At 55.6% G+C, this 22,623-nt stretch overlaps 1 protein-coding gene across 2 annotated transcripts; it reads left to right on the top strand.

The window, feature by feature from the left end:
• The first annotated feature begins 16,740 nt into the window (after window positions 1–16,740).
• On the top strand, window positions 16,741–21,921 carry FADS6 (fatty acid desaturase 6). Of its 2 annotated transcripts, none has more exons than XM_005526858.3 (7): window positions 16,741–16,831; window positions 17,057–17,403; window positions 18,138–18,304; window positions 18,574–18,754; window positions 19,607–19,794; window positions 20,358–20,537; window positions 21,407–21,921. In XM_005526858.3, exons 2-7 carry the CDS (start codon window positions 17,064–17,066, stop codon window positions 21,554–21,556), a joined length of 1,206 nt encoding a protein of 401 aa, XP_005526915.2. In that variant the 5' UTR covers window positions 16,741–16,831; window positions 17,057–17,063; the 3' UTR covers window positions 21,557–21,921. The 2 variants fall into 2 exon arrangements, with proteins under 2 accessions (XP_005526915.2, XP_087921558.1); XM_088065432.1 differs by having other exon boundaries at window positions 16,747–16,831; window positions 17,060–17,403.
• Window positions 21,922–22,623: the final 702 nt, after the last annotated feature.

The following is a 22,623-nucleotide window of genomic DNA, read 5'->3' as shown; positions in this document are numbered from 1 at the left end:
AGCCAGAGACTCCCTTCCTGGGGCAGCTGAAAGCTACAGCCATCCCCACCAGTCCCACAGGACTGCTCCCTCACTCTGCTCCCTGTCTGTGCGATGCTCCTGGGCAGTTCCTGGCATGGAGGGACAACAGCTGAGATTGGACCAGGCAGCTCTAACCCGCCAACCTTCAAGGGATCATGGTCTCCCACTCACTGGAGGAAGGAGTGAGCTGCACAGATGGCTGGGATGCTGCTGTCACAGGCTGTGAGACCACACCAAGCCATGAACGGAAGGAGATAACGTGATATTTTCAAAGGGACCCAAAATAAATAATTACAATCCATTTTTCCCTGATCAAGTGGCTGTTTTGGGGTTTGGGTTTAAGGAGCAGAGGGTTTGGGAATTCTGCTCTCTCTCCTAGTTCTCATTTGGTGAGAAGCATCATCTTGTCTGGTGCTATGTTTTCGGAGGGGAGTTCTGATGACTGTGGTATCAGTTTGAGATGTGCCAGCCCTGACTTTGGCCAGCTGGTGCCCAACAAGCCTGTGAGTCCAGCCTGTGCTGTTTTGAGGGCAAAATCCAAAATGAAGATGATGCTTCAAACACATTGGTAGTTGCCTTCCAGTGGTCAAATGTTTGTTTCACAGACATGTTTCTGTCCCATCTCTCCAGGGCACTGAGCTGTATCAGCACTTTTTGTGCAAACAACCTCATCTCTGAAATCCAGCAATTTCCCAGGACTGAGCACAGCAGCAGGCTGCAGCCCAGAGCCTCTTCTGAGCATCCCTGATGCAGCAGTGCCTAAAGCACAGCTCTGAACCACAGTGTCAAGTGTTTCCACAGACGCATCCCACTGATGAAGTGCACTCCAAGCTCCACTGTGCCATTTTTCATGTGATCTATGAATGACTCCTGGGTGGCAGGAGTTTCTGGGGTGCAGCAGCAGGATGTCCAGTGACATATCCTGTTGAGGGAGAGTCAGCAGCCTGTGCCATGGGTTGTTGGCAAAGTGCCTGTTTAGGCTGTGATGCAGACTGCCAGATCAGAAAAATGCTGCACTCTTTACTGACGTTGCTTATCTGCTTTATCTCAGGGATGCAAACGATAAAGAATGACCTGAGTGAGCTCATCCTAGTCCAGGCTGGGATTTGGACCACACTTAGTCCCTTTGGAGCTGCAGAGGCTGTGGTTATGCTGGTTGGAAGATGGGGATTTGCTTGGTGTGAAGCAGCTGTGCTGTTCTGTGCCTGTGCTTGCCCTGGGTGTGTGGGTGTAGGGGAGGAAAATTTCTCTTTGCAAGTTAGAAATACTCAGGTGTTTCTCTGCCCTGCTGCTCCCTGAGTGGGTGAATCCCCACCAGGAGAGTGTGGGGTCCCAATCTTGTGCCACTGCACACAGAGATGCTCTGGCATCCCCTAAACACTGTCACTGTACTGAGGGTCTGAGACCTTTCTGCACAGATGTCAACTGATTCTTATTTTTAAAGCATTTTTTAAGACCTAACAATGCATTTATATTCGAAATTACAAGTTCTGAATAACTCTTGGCTCAATGTAAAGGCAAAAGGGTGAGTGATCAGACGTACTGAGTGAGTTCTCCACGAAGGCTGCACTACCCTGGCCCCAGCATTGTTTTCTTTGGTCCCTTTCCAAAGCCCAGGGCTGGTGTCCCAGCAGGGAAAGCGATGTCACAGCTCCCTCTGCTGGGACGGGGTCTGGGAGAGCAGGATAGGACCCACAGGGATCCAGTGCTGCCAGCAGGACCTGCACCCCCAGGCCAGTTCTCGGGTGAGGCTGTGATCACTAAATTCACTCTTCCTCATGCACATGTGAACCTCATCCAAGTCTTCTGCCCCTTCTCTGGATAACTGCCAGAGCACCAGCTGCCCACCATGAACCAGTCCCCAGCCCCATGTGTGCCTTTGGGCCTGTGCTGGGTGCAGGACAGAAGAGATTTGCCACAGCTCGCTCCAGGGCCACTCCAGTGCAATGGGAACCAGTTTATCCCAGCAGATGACAAAGAGAAGTGGATCTATTGGCTTGGCACCCACTGGAGACTTTAGCAGGCCAGGCACTGGGGTATGAAGGGTATTTCAGAGGTTTAGGCATCCCGGGCATGCACACTCCCTAGCTTTTGCCTTTTTGCCTAGAAGCACCCAAGCAGCTGCTGATGTTGAGCTGATGCTGACAGAGATCCTTTCTCCCAACTTGTCTTTCCTTAAAAGAGCCAATGAAAAGTGACATGACAGTACCCAAGTGCTATGAGACGTGTTCCTGCATAGCTACAACTAAGCCCAAAAATGCCATTTGGGTTCACCAAGCCCTGAGATCAATGTATTTACCTCTGTGACACAGGAAGAAACCGAAACTGAGCATCAATGCAGTGTGGCAGAGCCAAAGAGATGGGCTCTGTGGGATGAGGAGGGTGGTCTGTGGACATGGGGCATCAAAGCCCCAGAACAAGCACCTGCATTTGGATCTCATGTGTGTTCCTTGAGGCTTGGTCCATGGTTTCCAACCAGTTTTGTCCCACAAAGCGTGGGGCCACAGCCCTGGGAGGACGCAACATCCAAAGCCCTGGCCAAAGAGATGTTTCCCCCATTCCACCCCCTCTCTCCAGCTGGGTTGCTGCATCCCACTGGGCATGATGGAGCGTGAGACAGGAACGTGGCTGTCCCCAGCTCCTCAGAGCTCAGCTTGCCCTGTGGCTGCTCTGCCCATCAGAACTTCCATGGGGAAACCTCATGGTGCTCATTACACTCCACAACCGAGAACAACAAGCTCCTTTCGGAGAGGGCGCTTGTGAAAGCAGGGTGGAGGCCAGGGCTGGCACACCCTAGAGAACACCCTTAAATACCCTCCCAAACAGAAACCCAGACAGGCAGAAGGTTTCCCCTACCCGCTGCTGCCAACAAGCAAACACTGTCCCTTGTCCCTGCCTGTGGCACCAGAGCAACCAGACACAGGGCAGGTCCTGCAGTGGATGGCAGCATGTCCCCATCAGGGAACCAGTGATCCCAGGGATGGTTGTCCTGTAATGCTGCAAGCCACAAACCCCAAACTGCCCTGTGCCTGTGTTAAATGGGGCTTCCCAGCAAAACCAGTCCCCTGGGTTTAGCTTGGATGCATGTTTCCTTGTTCCTGACAGTGTAAGAGATGGTGTGTAGGGAATGGGGAAACGCCAATGGGCCATGCCAGTGGTCCAGGCATGGTATGGACACTCCATCCTTGAGCTGGACAGCCCCAGCTACTCCACTGAAGGAGCATTGCTCACAAAAGTGATGCTGATTCACAGGCCCTGCCTTTATCCCAGGCAGCTGCTGCAAGGGGGATGTGTTGGCACTCATTAGCACTCAGATGCTCCAGACGACAGTCTGGAGTGGGAAGAGAGCAGGGGAGGTTTTTGGGCATGACTGAGGTCATATGGTGGTGGTGTTGGAGGTGTGGGTTTGCAGGCACCATTGCAGCATTCCTGCTTGGCTGCTGGGTACCACTGCTGGCCCATGGGGACACAGCTGCATCCCCAGGCTTCTGGCAGCACCAGGTTATTGGCACACCACATGTGCATCCAGGGCATGGCACAAATGGTCAGCCTTGCCATGTGGGACTGACATGGGAACTGAGAAAGGACATCAGCCACAGGACACCAGGTAGCATCCACAGGACACCAGACAGGGCCTACAGAGAGGACCAAGGGGAGGCATTTTCCTTGGGCTGGAGCATCTTGTCCTCAGCCCTGCCTGGTGTTCCTCTCCCCCAGGCTCGCCTGGAGTTGGTGACAACCACGGTGCCCACACCGGAGGGTGACTCTGGGGTCCAGGACCTGCCAAGCCAGCATGGGCCATTTCACCCCACTTGCTTAACTATTTCCTGCCCATCCCACCAGGGATTCACTTCCTGGCCCAGCAGCTGAGTAATGCATGGCTGCAGGAAGGTGCATGGCCAGGATAGAGGCAAGGGGATTGCTGCAGAGCACCTCCAGCATGCTCTGGCTTTGCTGTCCCTTGCATGGTGTCCCCTGGCAGCCCAGCACAGGGATGGATGTAGCACTGATACAGCCTGGGTTGGATGCAGCACCTCATGGGGGCCTTGCTTTTGGGAGTCTCTATGGCTATTCTCAAAATCAAAGTGCCCCAAAAGGCAGGAACATGGACACAGCTCAGCCTGTCTTCCCAGTGACACAGTTGCTGAGTGGGCCAGGAAAGTGGGAGAAGTTGAGGGGCATTTTATTTAAATTCTGACCAGATATTAATAGAGCAAATAATTTTCTACATTTTCAATTCATACATCCTCTAATTAATGCAATTTATAAGTACTAGCAAAATATCAAGCAGTGCCATGGATTCTGGCATCAGTTTTCTCATGGCTGGAATGAGCTCCCTGGAACCTATTGTCCTGGTACCCATCATCCTGGATTGCTCCCAAGAAGAAGCACAGGGAAACACCTGCAGATGGCATTGAGCATCTGAGGGGGGAGCCAGGGCAGAGAAAGGTGTGAGGCATCACCAGTGCCCTGGGCCCACTCTAGATCCATCCCAATGGGCACGGACAGTACTGCTGGGAAAAAGTGTGCTTGGAGCACAGGCACCACCTGACTATCCCAGGACATCATCGTCCCCAGCTGCTGAACATCCCTGGTCCCCTATGACACCCAGGCTCTGGCACAGCCCTGAAACCAGCAGTGAGGATGGGCTCAGGGAAACACTGCTGCAGGAAAACTGCAACTGGGGAACTATTTTAGGAGGACTTGACTTGAACCCAGTGATGGAGCTGGCTCTGTGCCACTCCACATGCTGGGGTCAGGGCTGAGCATTCAGGCACAACCTCAGGAACACAACATCCCCTGCATGAACAAAGAGACAGCTCAGCAGGGACACCTACATCCCAGGGTGGCAGATCACTTCAGCAGGGACACGTGGGCTCCAGGGGTGATGGCAGGAAACCCTCAGTAGCTGGGACAATGCCAACAGTGGCTCCTCAGCAGTGCTGGTAGCTGTGACCATGCTGTGCCTGGGGCAAACACCTGCACTGCAGGATTGATGCTCTGGATGGCCTATACATCCTGCTCTGGACACTTTGGTGGGAGAAAGCTGTGGGGCAAAGGCTCTGAGGGGGCTGTGGGACCCTTGGCTGGTGCGGGGTCAGGCCAATGACTGTCACTACATGTACTGTGGCACTGCCTGCCCTGCAGCACCAGGGATCCCTGTTCACAGAGCCTGAGCTCCAGGGTGGCTCTGAGGGCTGTGATGATCCCAGCTTTCATCATCATCTCTCGCTTTCTTGGAGTGACAGAGACAACCTTCTTGCTACTCCTGATCTCCAAGCTTTAACCTTTCAGACTGTACTTCGACAACAACTATGTCTTCCTGTTGTAGGACACCAAGCTCTAACACACCAGCACTCTACACAACCAGCTGAGCCACCCAGCCCAGAAAGTCCTGGTGGGATCAGGAGCAGTCATCACCAAAGGAGACACTTGGGTGAAGGCTGGGCCACCCAGCTCCTCATGGAACTGCACTGGCTGGAGCAGCAAGGCCAGGGCTGCCAGGGTGTCATCCAGCCCAGAAGCCACCTAAACCCAGACAGTAAGCAAGCATGGATGGACTTCCCAAGGGTCCCATCCCCTCTCTGTTGAGGCTGCAGCCAATCACTGCCTGGGCAGAGGTAGCAGCAGGCTCAGCACGACGCCGCTCTGGTCCAAGGACGGGCTCTGCCCTCGCAGGAGGCGCCAGCAACAGATCTGTCTGCCACAACACCCCTTTGTTCCCATCCATTATCTCTACCCCAGGAAACAGCAAAACTGGGCAGGCATGACCGTGTCCAAGAAGAGCCTGAGACCCTCATCCATGCTTATGCCCCCAGGACACTTCCTTGGCTGTGTTTCAGAAACGCACTCATGTCTGGGATGGCCAGACTTCACACATCCCCATCCCTGGAGTGCAGTGCCATCAGCTGTGAGCAGTGCTGACCAGCACAGAGGAATGTGCGGGAATTCCAGAATGCCAAAAGGCCTGAGCAGGGAGAAGGTGGATTCTGGAAGCCAGCCTGGTGCCTTTTACACTTGTGGTGACAAAGCCACAGCCCAGCCCTTCTCCACAGCCACAAAGAACCCCTGAGCATGGCACTGTGGCTCAGCTGACCTGGGATGGCTGCAGGTCACAGCACCAGAGTCAGACGGGGGTGCCACCCCCAAACCCTTCCACATCCCTGGAACTGCAGACCTCCCGTACCAACACTCCTGATTTCAGCACCTCGACTCCACTAGTGTTTTGGACAAGACTTCCCAGGGCAGGGGGATCCCTTGGGGTCCCACGAGGCCAGAGAAGGCTGAGCAGCACGGCTGCCCACTTGGGGAGGGATGGGGAGCTGCACAGGGCATCCATGACCCCACGGGAGCCGCTACCTCCGGAGGAGCAGGGAGCCCAGCCCTCGGTCCCGCTCAATAACCGAGCTAACGAGAGCCGCTGTCAACAAGTCCGCAGCTCCCCAGCAGGCGCAGGAAGGACGCCTGCTCCAGGGATCCGGGAGGAGAAACCTGTTTCACTGACCTTGCTCCATCACCGCCTTCCTGGCTGCGCCTTGGGCGTTTGGGGCTGCGGCGGGGGGCGAGCGGCTCGGCGGCCCCTCAGGGGCACGGCGAGGAGGAGGAGGAGGAGGAGAAGGAGGAGAAGGAGGAGGAGCGAGGCTGGGGCCGCATCGCCGGCCGGCCGGGGCTGCGGGGGACGCGTCGGGAGGGAGGGAGGACGAGCCCCGCTCCGTCGATGCCGAAGCTCCTCGCCTGCCTGCGGAGCCTCGCTCCACCCCTCAGCCGCTAATAAAGCCTCCGCCGCGCCGGTCCCTCCTTTGCCACTGACTCACGAGCTGACCTAGCCCAATCCCCGAACTGCCCGCACTTCCATTTTCTGACCTACAAAACCCAGCTCGTCCCCAGCGCTCTCCTGCTCCTTTACATAAGAGCACCCGGCTCCAAAGCAAACCCCGCGGCACCCGGGCACTCTCCAGGGATGCCTGAGGAGCCACAGGGGCTGCTCGATGGTGGGGTACGGGCTCGGTCACCCGTGCCCAGGGACATGGACCCCGCCTGTGGTTTCATGGGTGCTGCACAGCTCCCCGGGGCGCTCGCTGACATCCACAGACAGCATCTCCCAGGGGCTTTGCTGGTGTTTCAGGGGCTGGGAAGGGGAGGGGAGCAGCAGGTGCTCCTCTTGGCATGGTGTCCAGCCTGAATGCCTTCACCCCGCTGTCCTGGTGCGTTGGCACCCCTCCAGTACCCCAAAACCCGGACAGTCGGGTTTGGAAAGCAGGCCAGAGATGGCTGGGGAGGTGGAGGCTTTATGGGCATCTGTCAGACTGTGATGGGATGTGCTGGACTCATCTCCACTGCTGGTTAGGCAGCAGCTCTGGCCACATCCTGCCCCTTCTCCTCCCTTCACCTGGGAAAAGCATAAAAACATGCCTTTTTTTGCCTTTTTTTTTTTTTTCCCCTCCCCCCACAGTTGCTTTCACAGACAATGACAAGTGCTTCGTCATGTGAAGCAGGACTCTGCCCTAAAAGGTCCTAAGGTGGAGGATGAGCATCCTTGGGTCACAGTGGGGATCAGGTGACAGCACCTGCCAGCATCCCTGCGGGAAGGCTGCAGGGTGGAAGGCTCCCAGGCTACTCAAAAGATGCAGCAATCCCCAGGGAATGAGACAGCAGAGCTTGGTGTCCCAGGACTGGATGCAGTGCCAGGCCAGGATGGGTTGGGACAGGAGCTGGCTCAGCTGTGGCCCTCCTGACGTAAGAGGTTATACAATGCAGTGCAGGCACGGTGCTGGGAGCAGCATCGGCACGTCTGTGACCAGAGCCCTGCTCCGGCTCCAGGATAACATCCACAGGAATAGGAACAGCCCTGCCCTGTGCTAGGCATCCCTCACAAAAATCCGGGGTGGCAGTGAGGGCTCCCCGACCCTCCCCAGGAGGCGTTTTGGAGGTGTCAAGATAAGCTCCCTGGTGCCAGCCGAGCAGCTCGGCTCCTCCCTGCCGGCAGCAGGTGAGAGATCAGCCCCGGTATTCGAGGCTGAAGGTGTAAGTCACCTGGCCCGGGGCTGCTCCGCTCCTCCGGGCAGAGATGCAGAGCTGCCACGTGCTCGCCTTTCCCAAGGGAGGATCAGCCAGTGCCTCCTGGGTGGCTTTCGCTGCCAGGGGGGATGAGCAGGTCCCCAGCCCTCCCCAGGCATCCCACAGACACCAGGGGCTGGAGGAGGTGACATGGAATGGATGTCTTCTTCCCTGAAGGGTACCACAAGCTCGCTTTCTCACCACCCCAGGGACAGGTGATGCTAAGGACTGTGCCAGCCCTGACAGCAGGATAAGGCTGTGATGGGACTGAAGGCTAAAAGAATTACCTTTTTACACTGTTTCTTCCCAAATTTTTTACGTATGTAAAGAAGGGGTGGGAGCTGGCAGCTCTGACTCTCTCTCCTCAGTTGTCCTCTCCACCCTGGATCCCCACCAGCCCTGCCACCAGCACAGCCTTCCCAAGGGACTGAGGGCAATCTGCCCTGCACTTCCATGGGATAAGGAATGGGCACAGGAACCCACTCACAATGTCACTGTGGACTTGTCTTTGGAAAAGGTAATTTTGTTACCCATAGGACTTTTTCCTATGAGAAAGAGAGACCTACTGCCAGAGGAAAGCAGGGTTTTCCCTAGCAGTATTTTTTCTGTGTCTGACAGCAGGTTTTCTCCCACTCTGGAGCAGATGGAGTGAATTCCTAGGTGACAAGTTGTCCCATGGGATTGGGAAAAGCCATCAATCCATGTACAGGCTGAACCTGAGATTTTCCATGGGCTTCAAGGAGGTTGGCTTCACCTCTTTTTCCAACAAAACATGAGTCATAGTCACCTCTCTTCCAGCAAGTTTCCCAGTTTTCTGAGGGCATCACCTTTGCCATGTGCCAGAAGGAAACATACTTCTTGGAAGTGGCCTTAGGCTGGGCAGCAAGGCTATTCCCAGAACTGCTTCTGTACTCTCTTGGTAAATTCTGCTATCAGCTCCCTGCCTGGCTCCAGCTGGCCATGGCCCAGCCAGGGATGTGGCTACAAGATGCCTTTTGTGTTTTCTAGCAGATCCAGCTTCCCTTGGGCCTCCTGGGCTGGTGGGTGCCAGGGTGGTGCTGGTGGCACCTTGTGAGCCCTGTGTGTGTTTCAGAGGAACCCTCTGGGTAGTGCCAAGGGCCCTGTGACGCTCGTGGTGCCACCGTAGGCGCTGCAGGAGGCCAGCCTTATCTTGCCTTGTGCCAAGCTTTGCTCATTGTTGATTGTTCTCTTCCCAGTTGGGAAGAAAGGTAAAAACAAGCCCTACTTTTTCTGCAGAACTGCTCTCTGAGTCTCCATTCCTGATGTGTCACTGTCCAGGTCTGATACTCCTGGGGCAGCAAGGACCCCCTGGAGGCACGTGGCCATCCGATGGAAGGGAACCCTTGCAGGGTGAAGCAATGGCTTTAGGACTGAGCTCTTGTTCATTTTGCATGCAGCCTCATCCCTGTAGTCCTGCTCTCCCTCCAGCCCAGCAACTCCCAGAACCAGAGGATGGAAAACCCTGGAAATCTGGTGAGGATGCTGAGCATGGCTCGGAGGCCCTCTGGTCCCCTAGGCTGGCAGGGCAGCCAGCTCTACCTGCCACAACAGCTTCCTACACCCACAGTTTAGCTGTAACCTGGTTTCTATTCTAAGCCCTATATTTTTTCATGAGCCTCCTCCCTCTTTTTCTGTGCCCCACTTTGCCCTCCTGCCAGTGAGCTCTGGCTCCTGCTGACCCCGATCCCAGCAGGACCTGGCTGAAGTCAGTAATAAAATGCACCAGTGAGGTGAGGTTGCTTGGGTCAGGGTGGCTCCTGCTTCCCCAGGCTGGGATTAAGGAGCAGCACATTGGATTTACCTGCAATAGCTTATGGTGGGAGGGGAAAAGTGGGAGGAATGGGGCCAGGGAGACTTTTCTTCCTTGGGAAAACCAGTTGGAGGATTAACAGCTTTTCTAGTGCTTGTGTTTTCTTAGTGGGCTGCGAAAATGCTGTTTTTAAGGTACTGGGGATGGAAGGCAGCTTCTTCACCCAGTGCTACAGACAGGGCTGGGTTTGAAGTCATGTGCCAGCTGGAGCTGACCCACAACCTCCTCAGGGCTCCTCCAGATATTCCCTTGGTCGACTGGGATCCAAAGCACCTCTTCTTCAAAGGTATCATTAGAAGAATCGTGTTTTTCCGAGCTAACTGGTTGTATGGGTCTGGCTGTGCTGATGAAACAGCTGCCAGGCAGCATATGAGTTATCCCTCTGGATGGCAGGGAGCATTGGGCACTTGCTTGGAAGAAGAAACAAAAAAGTGCCCTTGGTGAGTGCCTAGTTCAGCAGGGCTCTGATGGGCTGCCTGTGCCCACCGGGAAGGATGGACAAAGTGGACACACTGGGTGCTGGCTGGATGTGTCCCTGGGCCTGGCAGGGAGATGGAGCTGAGACAGACCATCTCCTCATCCCCTCAGCTCAACTATAACCTCTCTGCAGCAGCCAAAAGTGGGAAAATAGGTTACAGCCACACAAGACCGGCAAGGTGGGAATACATTCTTGGAGTCCAGCTGGATTTGGGCAGCCCTTTGGCTCCCAACCAACTTTCCAGCCCGAATGAGTGACACAGCACATTGGATTCCCAGCCTGGCTGGGTGGCTCGCTCCCTTCCAGCACTGCCTCCCGGGCACAGCCGGTTACATCACTGGCCTGGCTGCCCTCACCTACCCTGCGGCCCCAGCAGCGTGGGACTGGGCACCTGCCCGGGGACCGTGGCACCTAATTGCTGTTTGCACCCAGGCACCAGCCTACCATGCCAGGGAAAAGCATGGACACACATCCAGAGGAGGGCAGTGCCTGTCTCAGGTACAGGGGCTGCATCATGCAATCTCTCCTCTCTTGCCAATTAAAGCTGTACTTGGGCTTCTTAATGAGCAGGGAGCTTTCTGTCTTGCAGGAATTCCTGGTTTCCATGAATTCAAGGTATCCTGATATCTCAAGGAACAGGAACAGAGTAAAAACATAGGTCCTGGTTGGTACCCACCGTAGCTCTGGTTTCTTAAACTGGGCAAACAACAGCCCCAGCAGAGCCTCTTCAAGAACTCTTGAGGGAGAAAGGAAGAGGCACTCTGTCCTGAGCCCTGCAGTCTCTCCCAAGCCCTTTCCCTTCTGGCATTTGGAGCCAGCAGTGGAAGCTGGCAGGGAAAACTGTCCCCCAAAAGCAGCTGTCCTGGCAAACCATCCCTGCTCAGTCACTGATCAGCCCAAGGTGGCAAGTGCCAGTTAATGCCATCCTGGGGTCCACACCCTCCTTCCACACACTGAAGAGGTTGGAAACATTCCTCTTTCTTTGAGAGGGCAGACGATAGAGCCTGGAGTTACACTGCCTGCACTGAATGGTAAAAATGTTGTGTGGGCGTCTGATAGGGAGCTGCAGGCCCAGGTGCCTGCCTGCAGGGATATGTGTGTGGCCAGCCCCAGTGGCTCTGGATGGGGACCAGAAGGGCACCTGGGAGCTGGGAAGGCTGGGGTTGGGTAGTGCCATGTTTACAAGTAGAAACATATAATTTTTGAGGACTGGAAGTGCAGAGCTGTGTCCAGGAGCATCATTCCAATCACTGACTGCTTACTGGAACTGGAGGCATGGCTGGTTCCCTCCTCAGGGCTGATCAGGACAGGACTCCACAGAAATTCAGCATTACAAAAGAGCTGCCAGGCTGGCAGGAGAGCAGCCTGGACCATTCCTTGGTGGCACTGTTGGTGGCAGGCTCAGCATTATGGCAGCAGAGAAGGATGGAGCCCACGGCATCTCCACCGCGCACCTGCGTTGGGTAACACCTGGCCAGGCGGTGACGCCAGGAAGACAGGGGTGGGGGCAAGCAGTTTCGGTCGGGGCAAGAGCAGAGGCATCCAAACCAGTGATTACCTTGGCCCTGAGCTGCTAAGTGGAGGAAGTCTGTGATTAGTTGACACCTCTAGCCAGGCTTTGGATTTTAAGCTGGGCTGGAGCAGGGGTGGATGACAACTGCTTTATTCATTGCTGATATATAAAACTGAAAGCATAGCCTAGGTACGGTATCAGGATATACTGGGGGTGGATATTCAGTGAGTCCCCAGGGGCTTTGGGGGTGCTCATGGGGAAAGGTGGCCTTTGGCTTTGAGCCCTAGACTGGGATGTCCAAGGGCTCAGGGCAGGGCTTTGTGTTGGGTTTGGTTTCCATGTACTTTGAATAAACCTCCCTTCAGCAGTCACTGCCTTGGGAAGTAAAGAAACCTGGTTTTCTGAGCTTTCCTGAGCTTTGGGACTCTTGTGTTTGCAGGTGGCTTCTAGAAAGGGAAGAGGGATCATATTTGTGTTTGGACTCATGGCATAGCTGATACCAGGCATGTGTTTAACTCCATGCAGGGAAGAGTCTCCCACTCTGTCAGGCCGTCCCAAGGGTCTGTCCCCACCAAGCAAGTGCAGGTCTATCCCTGCAGCTCAGCAGCACTCCGGCCTAGCCAGGACCCAGAGGAGCATTGTCCCAACCCTGGAGCCAGGAGAGTTCAGGCTCTACAATGCCATGTAGCCTCTAAAGCTTGCAGGAGTGAGGAATTAGGTTGATGTCTCCATACCTGGCTGCTGCTGGCAGGTAAATCCCAGCTGTTCTCACTCCAGGATGAGCATCACTGAGGTTTGGCAGAGCAATTCCCCACCTATAACCACTCCAGCATCCATCTTGGGGTCAAATGGATGAGAAAAATATAGCAGCAATGAAAAGGATGTGTCAATGACACTGAGGGTATGGGGCCTCCAAGCCCTTTCTGTCTGGACAACGTCCTTTGTGGGGTTTTGCCATCCATCCACTTCCGTGTGGAGGTGCTGGGTCAGTGCAGGGCAGCACTGGACCAACACAGAGCTTGGATAAGACCAACACAGAGCCTGGATAAGACCAACACAGAGCCTGGATAAGACCAGACATTGTCCACAATGCCTCCCCTGCAGCCAGTGCATGACCCAGGGCTCTGCCCGCCCCGTCTCGCCATCATCCGGTCTGTGCCATGCAAACAGATCAGCCAGATTAGCCAGCACTGGGATCCAGCTGCTTCCCAGAGCTTGCTGAGCATGAGCAGTAAGTTTTCTGTGGCCTGAAGTGGCCATCTGAGCCCTGCAAACAGTGAGATATCCCTGGAAGGGTATTTATTTAAGGTTAAAAGCATGACCTTGCCAAATCTGGCAGGGCTGGGAGGATGTGGACTGGAAAACAGCCCTTGATGGATCTGGCATCTCACCCCCCCTGCCAGCCTGGCACCACTGGAGCTCTCAGGGAGGCTGCAGCTGCACCCAACATCTTGATCCCTAAGAGGGGACTTAGCAACCCATGGGATGGGGCTCAGTGCCTAAGTGCCCCCAACATCCCTGGAAGGGGACTTTGCATCCCATGGGCAAGGGCTTGGTGGCTGAGCCAGCTCTGGCATCCTCTGAGATCTCATTGCCCTGACACACAGGTGAGGTTGGGTCTCACGGTTTGGAATCCCAAATGCTCAGGACTAATCATCCCTTGGGAGCCCAGCAGCTCAATTTCCTGCACTTTTAGCAAAACTACAGCTCTAGCAGGTGCTGCATGGAGCTGTGACTCCCTCTGGTGCCTGCCCCGTGGCTCCCGAGCTCGTCCTTCTCTCTTTTCCTCATTCCATATGGAGGGAAGGTTTGGGGTGCCCCAGCTGGCCCCGGGGTAGATGAGTGAGGGAATGGGGACCGGAGCTAATCTCGTACCTCTGCTGTGGGACTCGGGGTGTGCCAAATACCGTGTGCCAGGGCCCGAATCTGGGGAGGAGGGAGCTGTTTTTGGGGTGATGGAGGCAGAGCTCTGCCTGCAGATGGAGCTCCTGGCTCGGCCGCTGGGCTTTGGGTGGAGGGAGGTGATGAATCCGGAGAATTTCTCCTTGAGGACCCCACAGTTCTGCCAGACCCCAAAAGACAAAGAGAGGAGGTGCTTAAGGTCTGCATGCTGGGCAGGGAATGGTTCTAATTAATCCCTGATTAAATTAATTACCCAACTGAAAAAGGTGGAAGTGCTGTCCAAAGCCAGGTATTAAAAAAGTGAATCTCAGCAGACACAGCGATGCCAGGGGAAGGGGAGGTGATGGTTTTGGGAGTGTCTGGCTGAGACAACCAGGGGATCTGGTGGTGTCCCACTGCCAGCCCCTGCAGTCTGAGCATTCCTTCCCCCAGGGTGAAGGGTGTGCAAGGTGGGTGGCTGCAGGAAGGGAAGGGCTGCTGAGGGAGCTCCATGTCCTCACCACAGCCCTGGGGTGCAAATACTGCAGCTTTTCCATATTCCTGGAAACTCCCACTTTCCTGGGCAGGAAATTGTACTTCTGGGGCTGCAGCAGGTGCTGTCCCACAGGCTAGGGGGACCCTGGGAGGGCTCAGCAAGGAAGCACTTATAGCTGCTGGGTCCTGATGGCCTGACACGTGTGTCCTTGTGCCAGGCTAAAATGTCCCGTTTTCCCCTCTTTGGGGAGCAGGGACATGGGAGGAGCTTGCTGGGAGCCAGATTTGGCCTTTCTAGGGCCAGGGTGGGTCAGATGAGGACAATGAGCCAATTCCCATGGCTCCCTTGGGATGGCAGACGGCTGGGGAGGCAGTGGGGGCTGCCTGTGGGACCCTCGTGATGCCCTGGGCAAGAGACAGCCACAGGGTCAGCAGCTGCTGGCCAGAGCTCGCTGCTTCAGGGATTATGTTGATTCCCTCCAGCTGCCCTGCTGTGTGCTGAGGGATTTCTGAGTCTTACACATGTTTACCCTGCTAAATTGGAGGTGTTTGTGTCCACAGCACAAAGGCCAGGCCAGTGTTTGCTTTGATCCCTAAGATCTCAGTTGGGTCAGGCTAACTGTGTGACTTGACCTGTGTGTGGTGGGAAATCAGATGTAACTTGGGGTTTAAAAGATTATTTTGGAAATAGAACTCTGTGAGGCAGCAGATTTAGGGCTACAATCCTGAACATGCCGACTGTCCTTATGGCTCTGCAGACTCTTCTTACAGTTTCTGGTCTGTTGTCAGCACCGTGACTCCCACCTTGGCTGTACCTCTTTTGGGTTCAGCACTTTTCCTCATAAACCAAAATTCAGCCTCTCCCATGTAGTTTTTCAACCCACTATTTGTTCTCTTTTCCCAGGTGGTATCTGGTCCTAGAGGCAGCACAGAACAGAGGGATGCCATGCACCTGCCTCTCCCTGTGCCAGCTGCACTGGGATCCTCATGGATCATGTTGGTGTTGGATGTGTGGCTGATCCCCACCCCCTCCTCCTCCTCCTCAGCTGCCCCCACACAACCAGTTCTGTCCCGTTGTGCAATGGCAGTTCCATCAGAGCTCACCCTTGCCCTGCCAAACGGCACCCTCGGAGCAGGGCTGTCACCCTGCTGCCACTGTCCCTCGTGGTGACAGCCCAGGTGTGACAATGAAGGTACCGTATCTCTCTGGAGCAGCCCCACCCGATGCACCTTTGGGTCTGACACCTGCCTCCCCTGGCCTGGCAGCACCCGTGGGTGCTCTCCCAGCTGTGGACAGGTGGGAAAAGCCATTCTGCTCATCAGAATGAATTAATCACTGGCTGGGCTTCACAAACCACCGTGATTCCTCAGTCCCCCTGGCTCTAGAAATGATCTTTCCTAATGCATGCTCTTACAGTGGAAATGAAACCTCAGCAGGTCTCTGATGCACTCTCAGCTCTGCCCCTTTTGCAGCAGCTGGGATTTTTTTTTTTTTTTAATTAATTTTTTTCCAGAGGATGATAATTCCATGGGGCTTTGTGTAACTTGGGTGTGAGGTTTGCTTCCCTGCAAAACGTGAGTGATGTGATGTTACTGGAGGTGTTGGGCCCATCCCAGTTTGTCACTGTGATATCCTAGTGATGGGTGTAGCAAACCAGCCTTGTCTGTTCCAAATCCGTAGGGATTTGATGGATGTCAATGTTCATTAAGGTTTTGGTGGATCAATTGAGCTGATTTGAGGTTTGGCAAGGAGAAATAACAAAGCAGGAAGAAATTCAGTACTGCAGCAAGAAGCAATGTGATTTTAGCTTTCCTTCATAAAGAAATAGGGTTCTGGAGGTCCTGGTCTGTGCAGGGGCATCCCCTAAGCTTTTGGATGCCAGTATCTGGGTGATGAGTCAGGAAGCAGTGATGGAAAATGGGGGAAATTCATACAGAATCAGGTCAGAAGAGAAGAGAGACCCTGCGGGGGTCAGAGCTGGGTGCCAGAGTTGCGAGGGACAGGTTTGGGGTAGCCTGAGGTCCCTGGCGGGTGGCTCTGGGCTCTGTGTCCCCCGGCAGAGCAGAGGGTGCTGGGCGGCTCCAGGGCAGCAGCAGTTTGGACAGGCGGGCACAGGTATCCCCTCCTTCCTGCAGCCTGCTCCTCGCTCTGGAAAAGGCCGATTTTCTCCCCAAAACGGCTCCCTCATGGGACAGGCAACATTTGCTCCCTCTCCCTGGCAAAAACGAAACCCTATCCCCGTCCTCAGCGCTCTGCTTGGGTTTCTCAGTGCTGTTCCCGACACTTGGCTCCTTCGCCTCCAGCATTTCCATTGCCTCTCTCCATCTTTATTCCACTCCTTCCCCCTCTGCTGCCCTCCCCACGGCCCCGCTTCCTCGGCCGCTCCCCTAAATGGGCCAGGAAGGCGGATTATTGCCATGGCTCATCTGCATTCGCCCTCCTCCCAGTCCTCCCCCGCTCCTCCCTTCTCCAAATCGCAGCGGTGCGGAGTCGCTCGGGCTGCCCGGCCCCCTGAGCGGCCAGCGCCGGGAGAGGCACCGAGCCGGGGCTGCCGTGAGTAGGGGGCTGTGGTGGCTGTGCTCTGTGTCCCTGTGCTGGGTGCCTGGCTGGCTCTCCGGCCGTGTCCGCTGGCTGCGTCCTCCTTGGATTGTTTATTTTTCCCATCCCTGCCCTTCCCGTGTCCTTCGGCGGCAGCCGGAGCCGGCGAGCGCGCCCGCGGTGGGTCGGGGTGCTGGGGTGGATGCTCCGGGGGTGACACCCTGCGTGACCTCTGTTCAGCAGGGAGATGTCACTGCAGGATGGGGACCCGAGGGGACGGCAGGTCAGCGGGGAGGTCAGCGGTATCCCCCGGCTCGGGGGGATGGAGGACCTCTCGCTCCGGGGCACGACAGCACCTGGTGGCAGCAGGACAGACGTGATGGCAGAGGGCCGGGAGCCGGGGCCAGCACTGGGTGACGGGGACGTGACCCCCGAGGGAGCCCCACAGCGAGCACGGCAGCCCGAGGAAGCCCTGATGACCGAGCTCTCGGAGCTGGTGCAGAAGGTGGTGAAGAGCAGCAGCTGGTGGGAACGGCACGGCGTGGACATCAGCATCCTTGCCTGCAGCCTCCTCCTGCTCCCAGCAGGTAACCTGGCTCAGCCCTCCCAGACCGTGGCCAGGCGGGTCCCCGCGGGTCCCACTGCCTCCTGCTTTGTGCTGGGAGCCCGTTGGCACCTACTGAGGTTGTAACAAAGCTGCAACAACTCCTTTAGCCCATGGCTTGGCACGCTCTGACCCCACGGCGGGTGACAATGACACTATGGAGTGAGGGGCAGTGGTATCTGGGGCACTGCCTGGGCTGAGGGGATGGTGCCCAGGCAGATGCACACAGGGCAGGACAGTGAGTGATGTGTCCCACGGTGGGACAGGGAAAGCATGGTGGTTTTGGTGGCAATGACCCTGGCTGTGGTGGGTGCAGAGGAAAACAGTTGAGCGTGGGTCTCTGGTGGCATGGCTGAAATTTAGGACCTTCTCTTGCTGTTGAACTCCTGGGGATGCTCAAATCCTGACAGAGGAATAATATCAGTGTAATCCCACATCCCAGAACTGTGGGGTGTGATCAGGCACCTGCAGCACTCATTGCCATTGAGGCTGGAAGTGGCCAAACCTTCAGCACAAGGGTGAATGTGGCTGGGCCAGTCATGAGGATGATGAGGAGGCAAACTGTGACTTGCATCATTTAAGTACCTGTAACTACAGCTGAAGAACAGGTTTAGGGCAGTGGCTGGCGTGTTTGGGTGTAGCAACACCTCCAGCCTGGCTCAGAGGGCTGCAGGACATGTGCATGGCCAAGCTCCTGCCTGGCTGGTTTCTCCATAGGGTTCCTGTGCCTGCGGTCGGCCCAGGCCATCCCTTTCCTGGCGGGTGTCCTCATCCTTGGTGTGGTGCATCACACCCTGACCGTCAAGGGCAGTCACCTGGCCAGCCACAATGCCTTGACCGAGTCCAAGTCCTGGGGCAAAGTGTGGGCTATCTTCTTCATTGAGGTGAGTGGGGCAGCCCCAAAAACACCCCATCAACACCTTGTGGTGCTGGGCAGTGTTTGGAATGGTGGGAAAGGTTTCTAGTTTAACTCTTAGTTTCTTAGCTTAACTCTTACAAGTCCATTTCCAGAGTGGTTTGGGGTCTATGGGGTGCAGAGCATCTCCCCATGGTACTTCATTTTGGTTCCAGAGTATCTCCCCAGGTTCCTCCCACACAAGCCCAAGCCAGGCAGTGCCTAACCCTGGCACCACAATTCTCTCTTTCCTCCCAGCTCTGCTCAGCTTTCACAGTCGAGCAGGCCACCTACAACCATGTGAAGATCCACCACGGCTACACCAATGTCATCGGCCTGGGGGACTCCAGCACGTGGAAACTTCCTTTCCTCAACCGCTACGTTTACATGTTCATCGCGCCTCTTGCAGTGCCCATCCTAACCCCTCTGGTTGCACTTGGTATGTGTCCCAGCCACCTTGGGACAGGGTGCCAGGTGTGGGAAGCTTGTGACTGCCCAGGTCTTAACCCACCTAAGGGTCCTGCTTTGTTTGGAGGCATCGCATTAACTGCACCAGCCCCTGGTGGGACACTGGGCTGCAGGAAAGGCAGGAGATGCTGCACTTGCCCTGAGGACCACACCTGATACACCTACTTTCATCTGATGCTGAGAAAACACTTCACCTTTTCCTGTGCTGGATGTTGAAATCTCTGGCAAAAGCCATCATGAGCCTGGAGCACCCCAAATCCATTCTCCTTTAACTCAGATCTGTGGCCGTAATGGGGTTCAGTGTCACACGTGGGTCTCAGGTTGATCAGAGCATTTCACAGGGTGTTTGATGGCTGTGTATGGGGGTGGAAGTCTGGGGGGCTGCGGGGGCCAGATGCAAAGAGCTTGGGCAGAAAAGGTGGTGGCTCCAGGGAAATAATGGTGCCAGGAAACAATCAGGGAGAAGAGCCCAGAAAGCAGTAAGAGGCTGGGGAAGCAAAGCCCTCTGGACTGTATTACCCAGGTCTGGACGGTGCCAGATACACGGACAATGACTTGGCAAATTGTAAGAAATGAAGGTGCATCCAAATCTCCTGAGTGATGATGCACAGCTGGCTCTGCTGCTCTGGGGAGGCTCTCAGACACACACCTCAGCAGTTCTATAGGGTTGGGGCCAACCTGGAGGATGGGGAAAGTGAGTTCATGGGCTGGGCTGGGCTGTGGGGCTGTTGGCACACTGGGCAGCCTGACTGCCGGAGCAGCAGGGGTGGTAGGGAAACACATCAACACCTCTCCCATGTGCTGCCTCCTCTTCCCTGTGCAGATTTATTGAGGAATGTGGAGTGGAAGGCAGCTCTCCGGACTCTCTGCTGCATGTTTCTGGGGTTTTACTGCCATTGCTGGCTCCTGCTCCACGTCTCGGGCTTCCAGTCGCCGTGGTCCGCCCTGCTCTGCATGCTGCTCACCCGCTCCCTCCTGGCCCATCCCTACATCCATGTCAACATATTCCAGGTAGAGACCTGAAGCTTCCAGGTATCCCAACAGTGCTGAAGACAGGCAAGCCACCACCCAGTGCTGGTGACCAAGCCCTGAGGCTGCTGGCCAGAGCTTGTGTCACCTTAAGGCGAGTGGGTTCAATCGTCACCTCCCTTGTGCTGATGTTGTCACCAGGAGCATTAGGCTGGTGATGCTGGGTGAAAAGTGGTGGCCCTTGGAAAATGTCAGGGCAGATGAGTGCAGAGGGTGTGAGGATGATGTCTTGTGCAGTGGCTGATATTATTGGGAGGGCTGAAGTGTGTTTCATGTGGTGTTACACACCTTAGGATGGGGAAACGCTGGTGGTTCTAAGTGTGGATGTACTGGGGAAACAGAGCCTGGGAGCTCCTTGGTGGCTCTAAGGACAGACAAACACAAGATGGAGTGACTTTAGGGACAAACCCAGCTCTGGGGCTGGCAGAGAGACCTCAAACGTGGCTCTTCGTGCCCACGGACAGGCAGAGGTGCCATTGGCTCTGCTGGAGGGAGACTGGGAGGGTGACAGGTGCCACAGGGTACCCACCCTGCCTCTCCTGCAGCACATCGGCCTCCCCATGTTCGCGGCCGACCGCAAACCCAAGCGGATCCACCTCATGAGCCTGGGCGTCCTCAACCTGCCCCGCAACGCCCTCCTTGACTGGTCCTTCGGCCACTCGCTCATCAGCTGCCATGTGGAGCATCACCTCTTCCCCAGCCTCTCTGACAACATGTGCCTGAAGGTGAGACAACTCCACAAGGTGGCTGGGAGGTGACATGGGCATGAGACATCCATCTCCCCACCACCTCCCACCCTCACCACCAGACCTGTCTGTGCTGCTCCTTCCCATGCTGGAAACCACTCACTGCTTTGCAGCCCTAACCCACCTCTTGCCATCCCATTCCTGTTTCTTCTGGGTTCCTGGTCCCAATTCCAGCCCGCAGCAGCTTTCCAGCAGTCCAGGATCCTCCCAGTTATTCCATTGGGAAAGTATCCCCAACATTGCACAGTTTTTGGTTCAGACAACCTCCTATCGCTTTGGTCACGCCATTACTTGCTGCACTGAGCTGTGGGGTGTGTTCAAAACGTGGGCTCTGAGGACTGCCCCAGCTGGAGGGATCCCAAGGCAGGTCCATACACTGCCCTTCAGCAGAGGATTGCCACTCACTCAGTACCGTGCCCTTGTTTTCAGTGTCCTTTGCTTGAGCTCACAGGGCTGGCAGGACCTGCCTTCCCCAAAGAGGTGTTGCAGGGAAGGAGGTAATTAAGTCTGTGGCAACCTCCCAGTCCCTTCACCGAGCTGGCTGTGTGGGCATGTGGGAATAATGATGGGTGTGAACAATGAGCATTCATGGCTGGCTCTCATTAGAAGCCTCATTAGGGCATCTCTCCTAATTTGGACCCCTCCAAAGGCGTTTGGCCAGGGTGAATCCCTGTGATGCTGCAATTGGAAACCACCTTCCTCTTAATATTCACAGCAAAGATTCTACATCTGGTACTGCCTGCTGCAGCCCAGCTTTGGGCATGTGGGGTTTTCTGGGCACGTTTCAGGCATCTTGTACAAACACCAGGACGTCCTGCACAGTGCTGACATTACCTTTGCATTTGCAGATCAAACCCATCGTTTCACAGTATCTGAAGCAGAAGAAGCTGCCCTACAATGAGGACACCTACAGCTCCAGGCTCTGGCTCTTCCTCCAGAGATATGAGGAGCTGATGGTCCATGCTCCCCCCATAACGGAGCTGGTGGGCATCCAGTGAGGACCGTGGGGGCCATAGCACTTGGGGGGGTTGTTTCTCACAGGGACATTCAGAGGGATGGTTTTAGCAGGACCAACACCTTCATGAAGTCATGGTGTAGGAAACATCCCTCCCTGAAGTCTTGCTTTTGGCTAGAAAATGCTGCACAGAGCCGCTGCAGGGAGAGAGGCAGGTGGGGCAACACCAGGGACAGAAAAATCGGGGTCCCCCACAGTTATTCCCAGAGAGGGCTTCGTTTTATCCACTCTGCTTTTACACTTGGGGAGAGGAAATCCCCCCCATCCCTGGGGGATGCAGCACCATGTCCAGGACATCCAGAACTGAGAAGCACCAGGGTGTGTAGGATGGAGCTGCAGCTGTGTGGTCGGGGTCTGAGGGAAGGGGTGGATGGTGGGGAGGGGGTTGTGTCACTGCTACTTGTGCTTTGCCTGACTTTGGGCTAAATCAGGCCCTTCTAGGAACAAAGATTTGGCAAATTCAGCCTTAACACTTCAGGGTGGATTTCTTTTATCACTGGCTTTCATTGCTGGAGGAAGATTTACTGGTATCCTGTGGTGCCCAGGGCAGGACTGGGGGAAAGACCCCCATTCCATGGGGGGTGTCTGTGTTGGGGTGTCAGAGGTGACCCCACACCTGCTTATTGCTATGGCAAGAGTTTACCAAGGGAATCACCTGCCAGAGGCAGGCAGGTGTACAGGGCTTGGGACACCTTCCCTGTTTAGGGAGGGTGAGCTCTGCCCCCTGTGCTGCTGCCAGGGCTGGGGTGCTCACGTGGCCAGTTCAAGCCCCCTCTGGGGAGCTGTGTCTGGCTTTACCAGGGTGCTCTGCTGTCCTACACCTGCAAGAACAACCACAGAGTCCACCCCAGTGTCACGGTGGGGAGCTGGCAGCAGAAAGGGCAGATGGCCAAACTGAGACCAGCGTGGTTTTGCTTTGATCCTGGGGTTTTGCTCCCTGATTTGAGTTGTTCTCCCATCTGGGCTGGACCCCTGCAGTGCCACGTTGTGGATTTGTAAAGCTTCACAAGCAAATGTGTCCCAAGGCACAGGGATGCTCTGCCCGGGTCC

The sequence above is a fragment of the Pseudopodoces humilis genome, chromosome 21 (genome assembly GCF_049639895.1).
Source record: "Pseudopodoces humilis isolate 2021_Gansu_Grassland_sample_001 chromosome 21, ASM4963989v1, whole genome shotgun sequence".
NCBI lineage: Eukaryota > Metazoa > Chordata > Aves > Passeriformes > Paridae > Pseudopodoces > Pseudopodoces humilis.
Note: the sequence above shows the minus strand (reverse complement) of the source record. Positions and strands in the feature narration are given on the sequence as shown.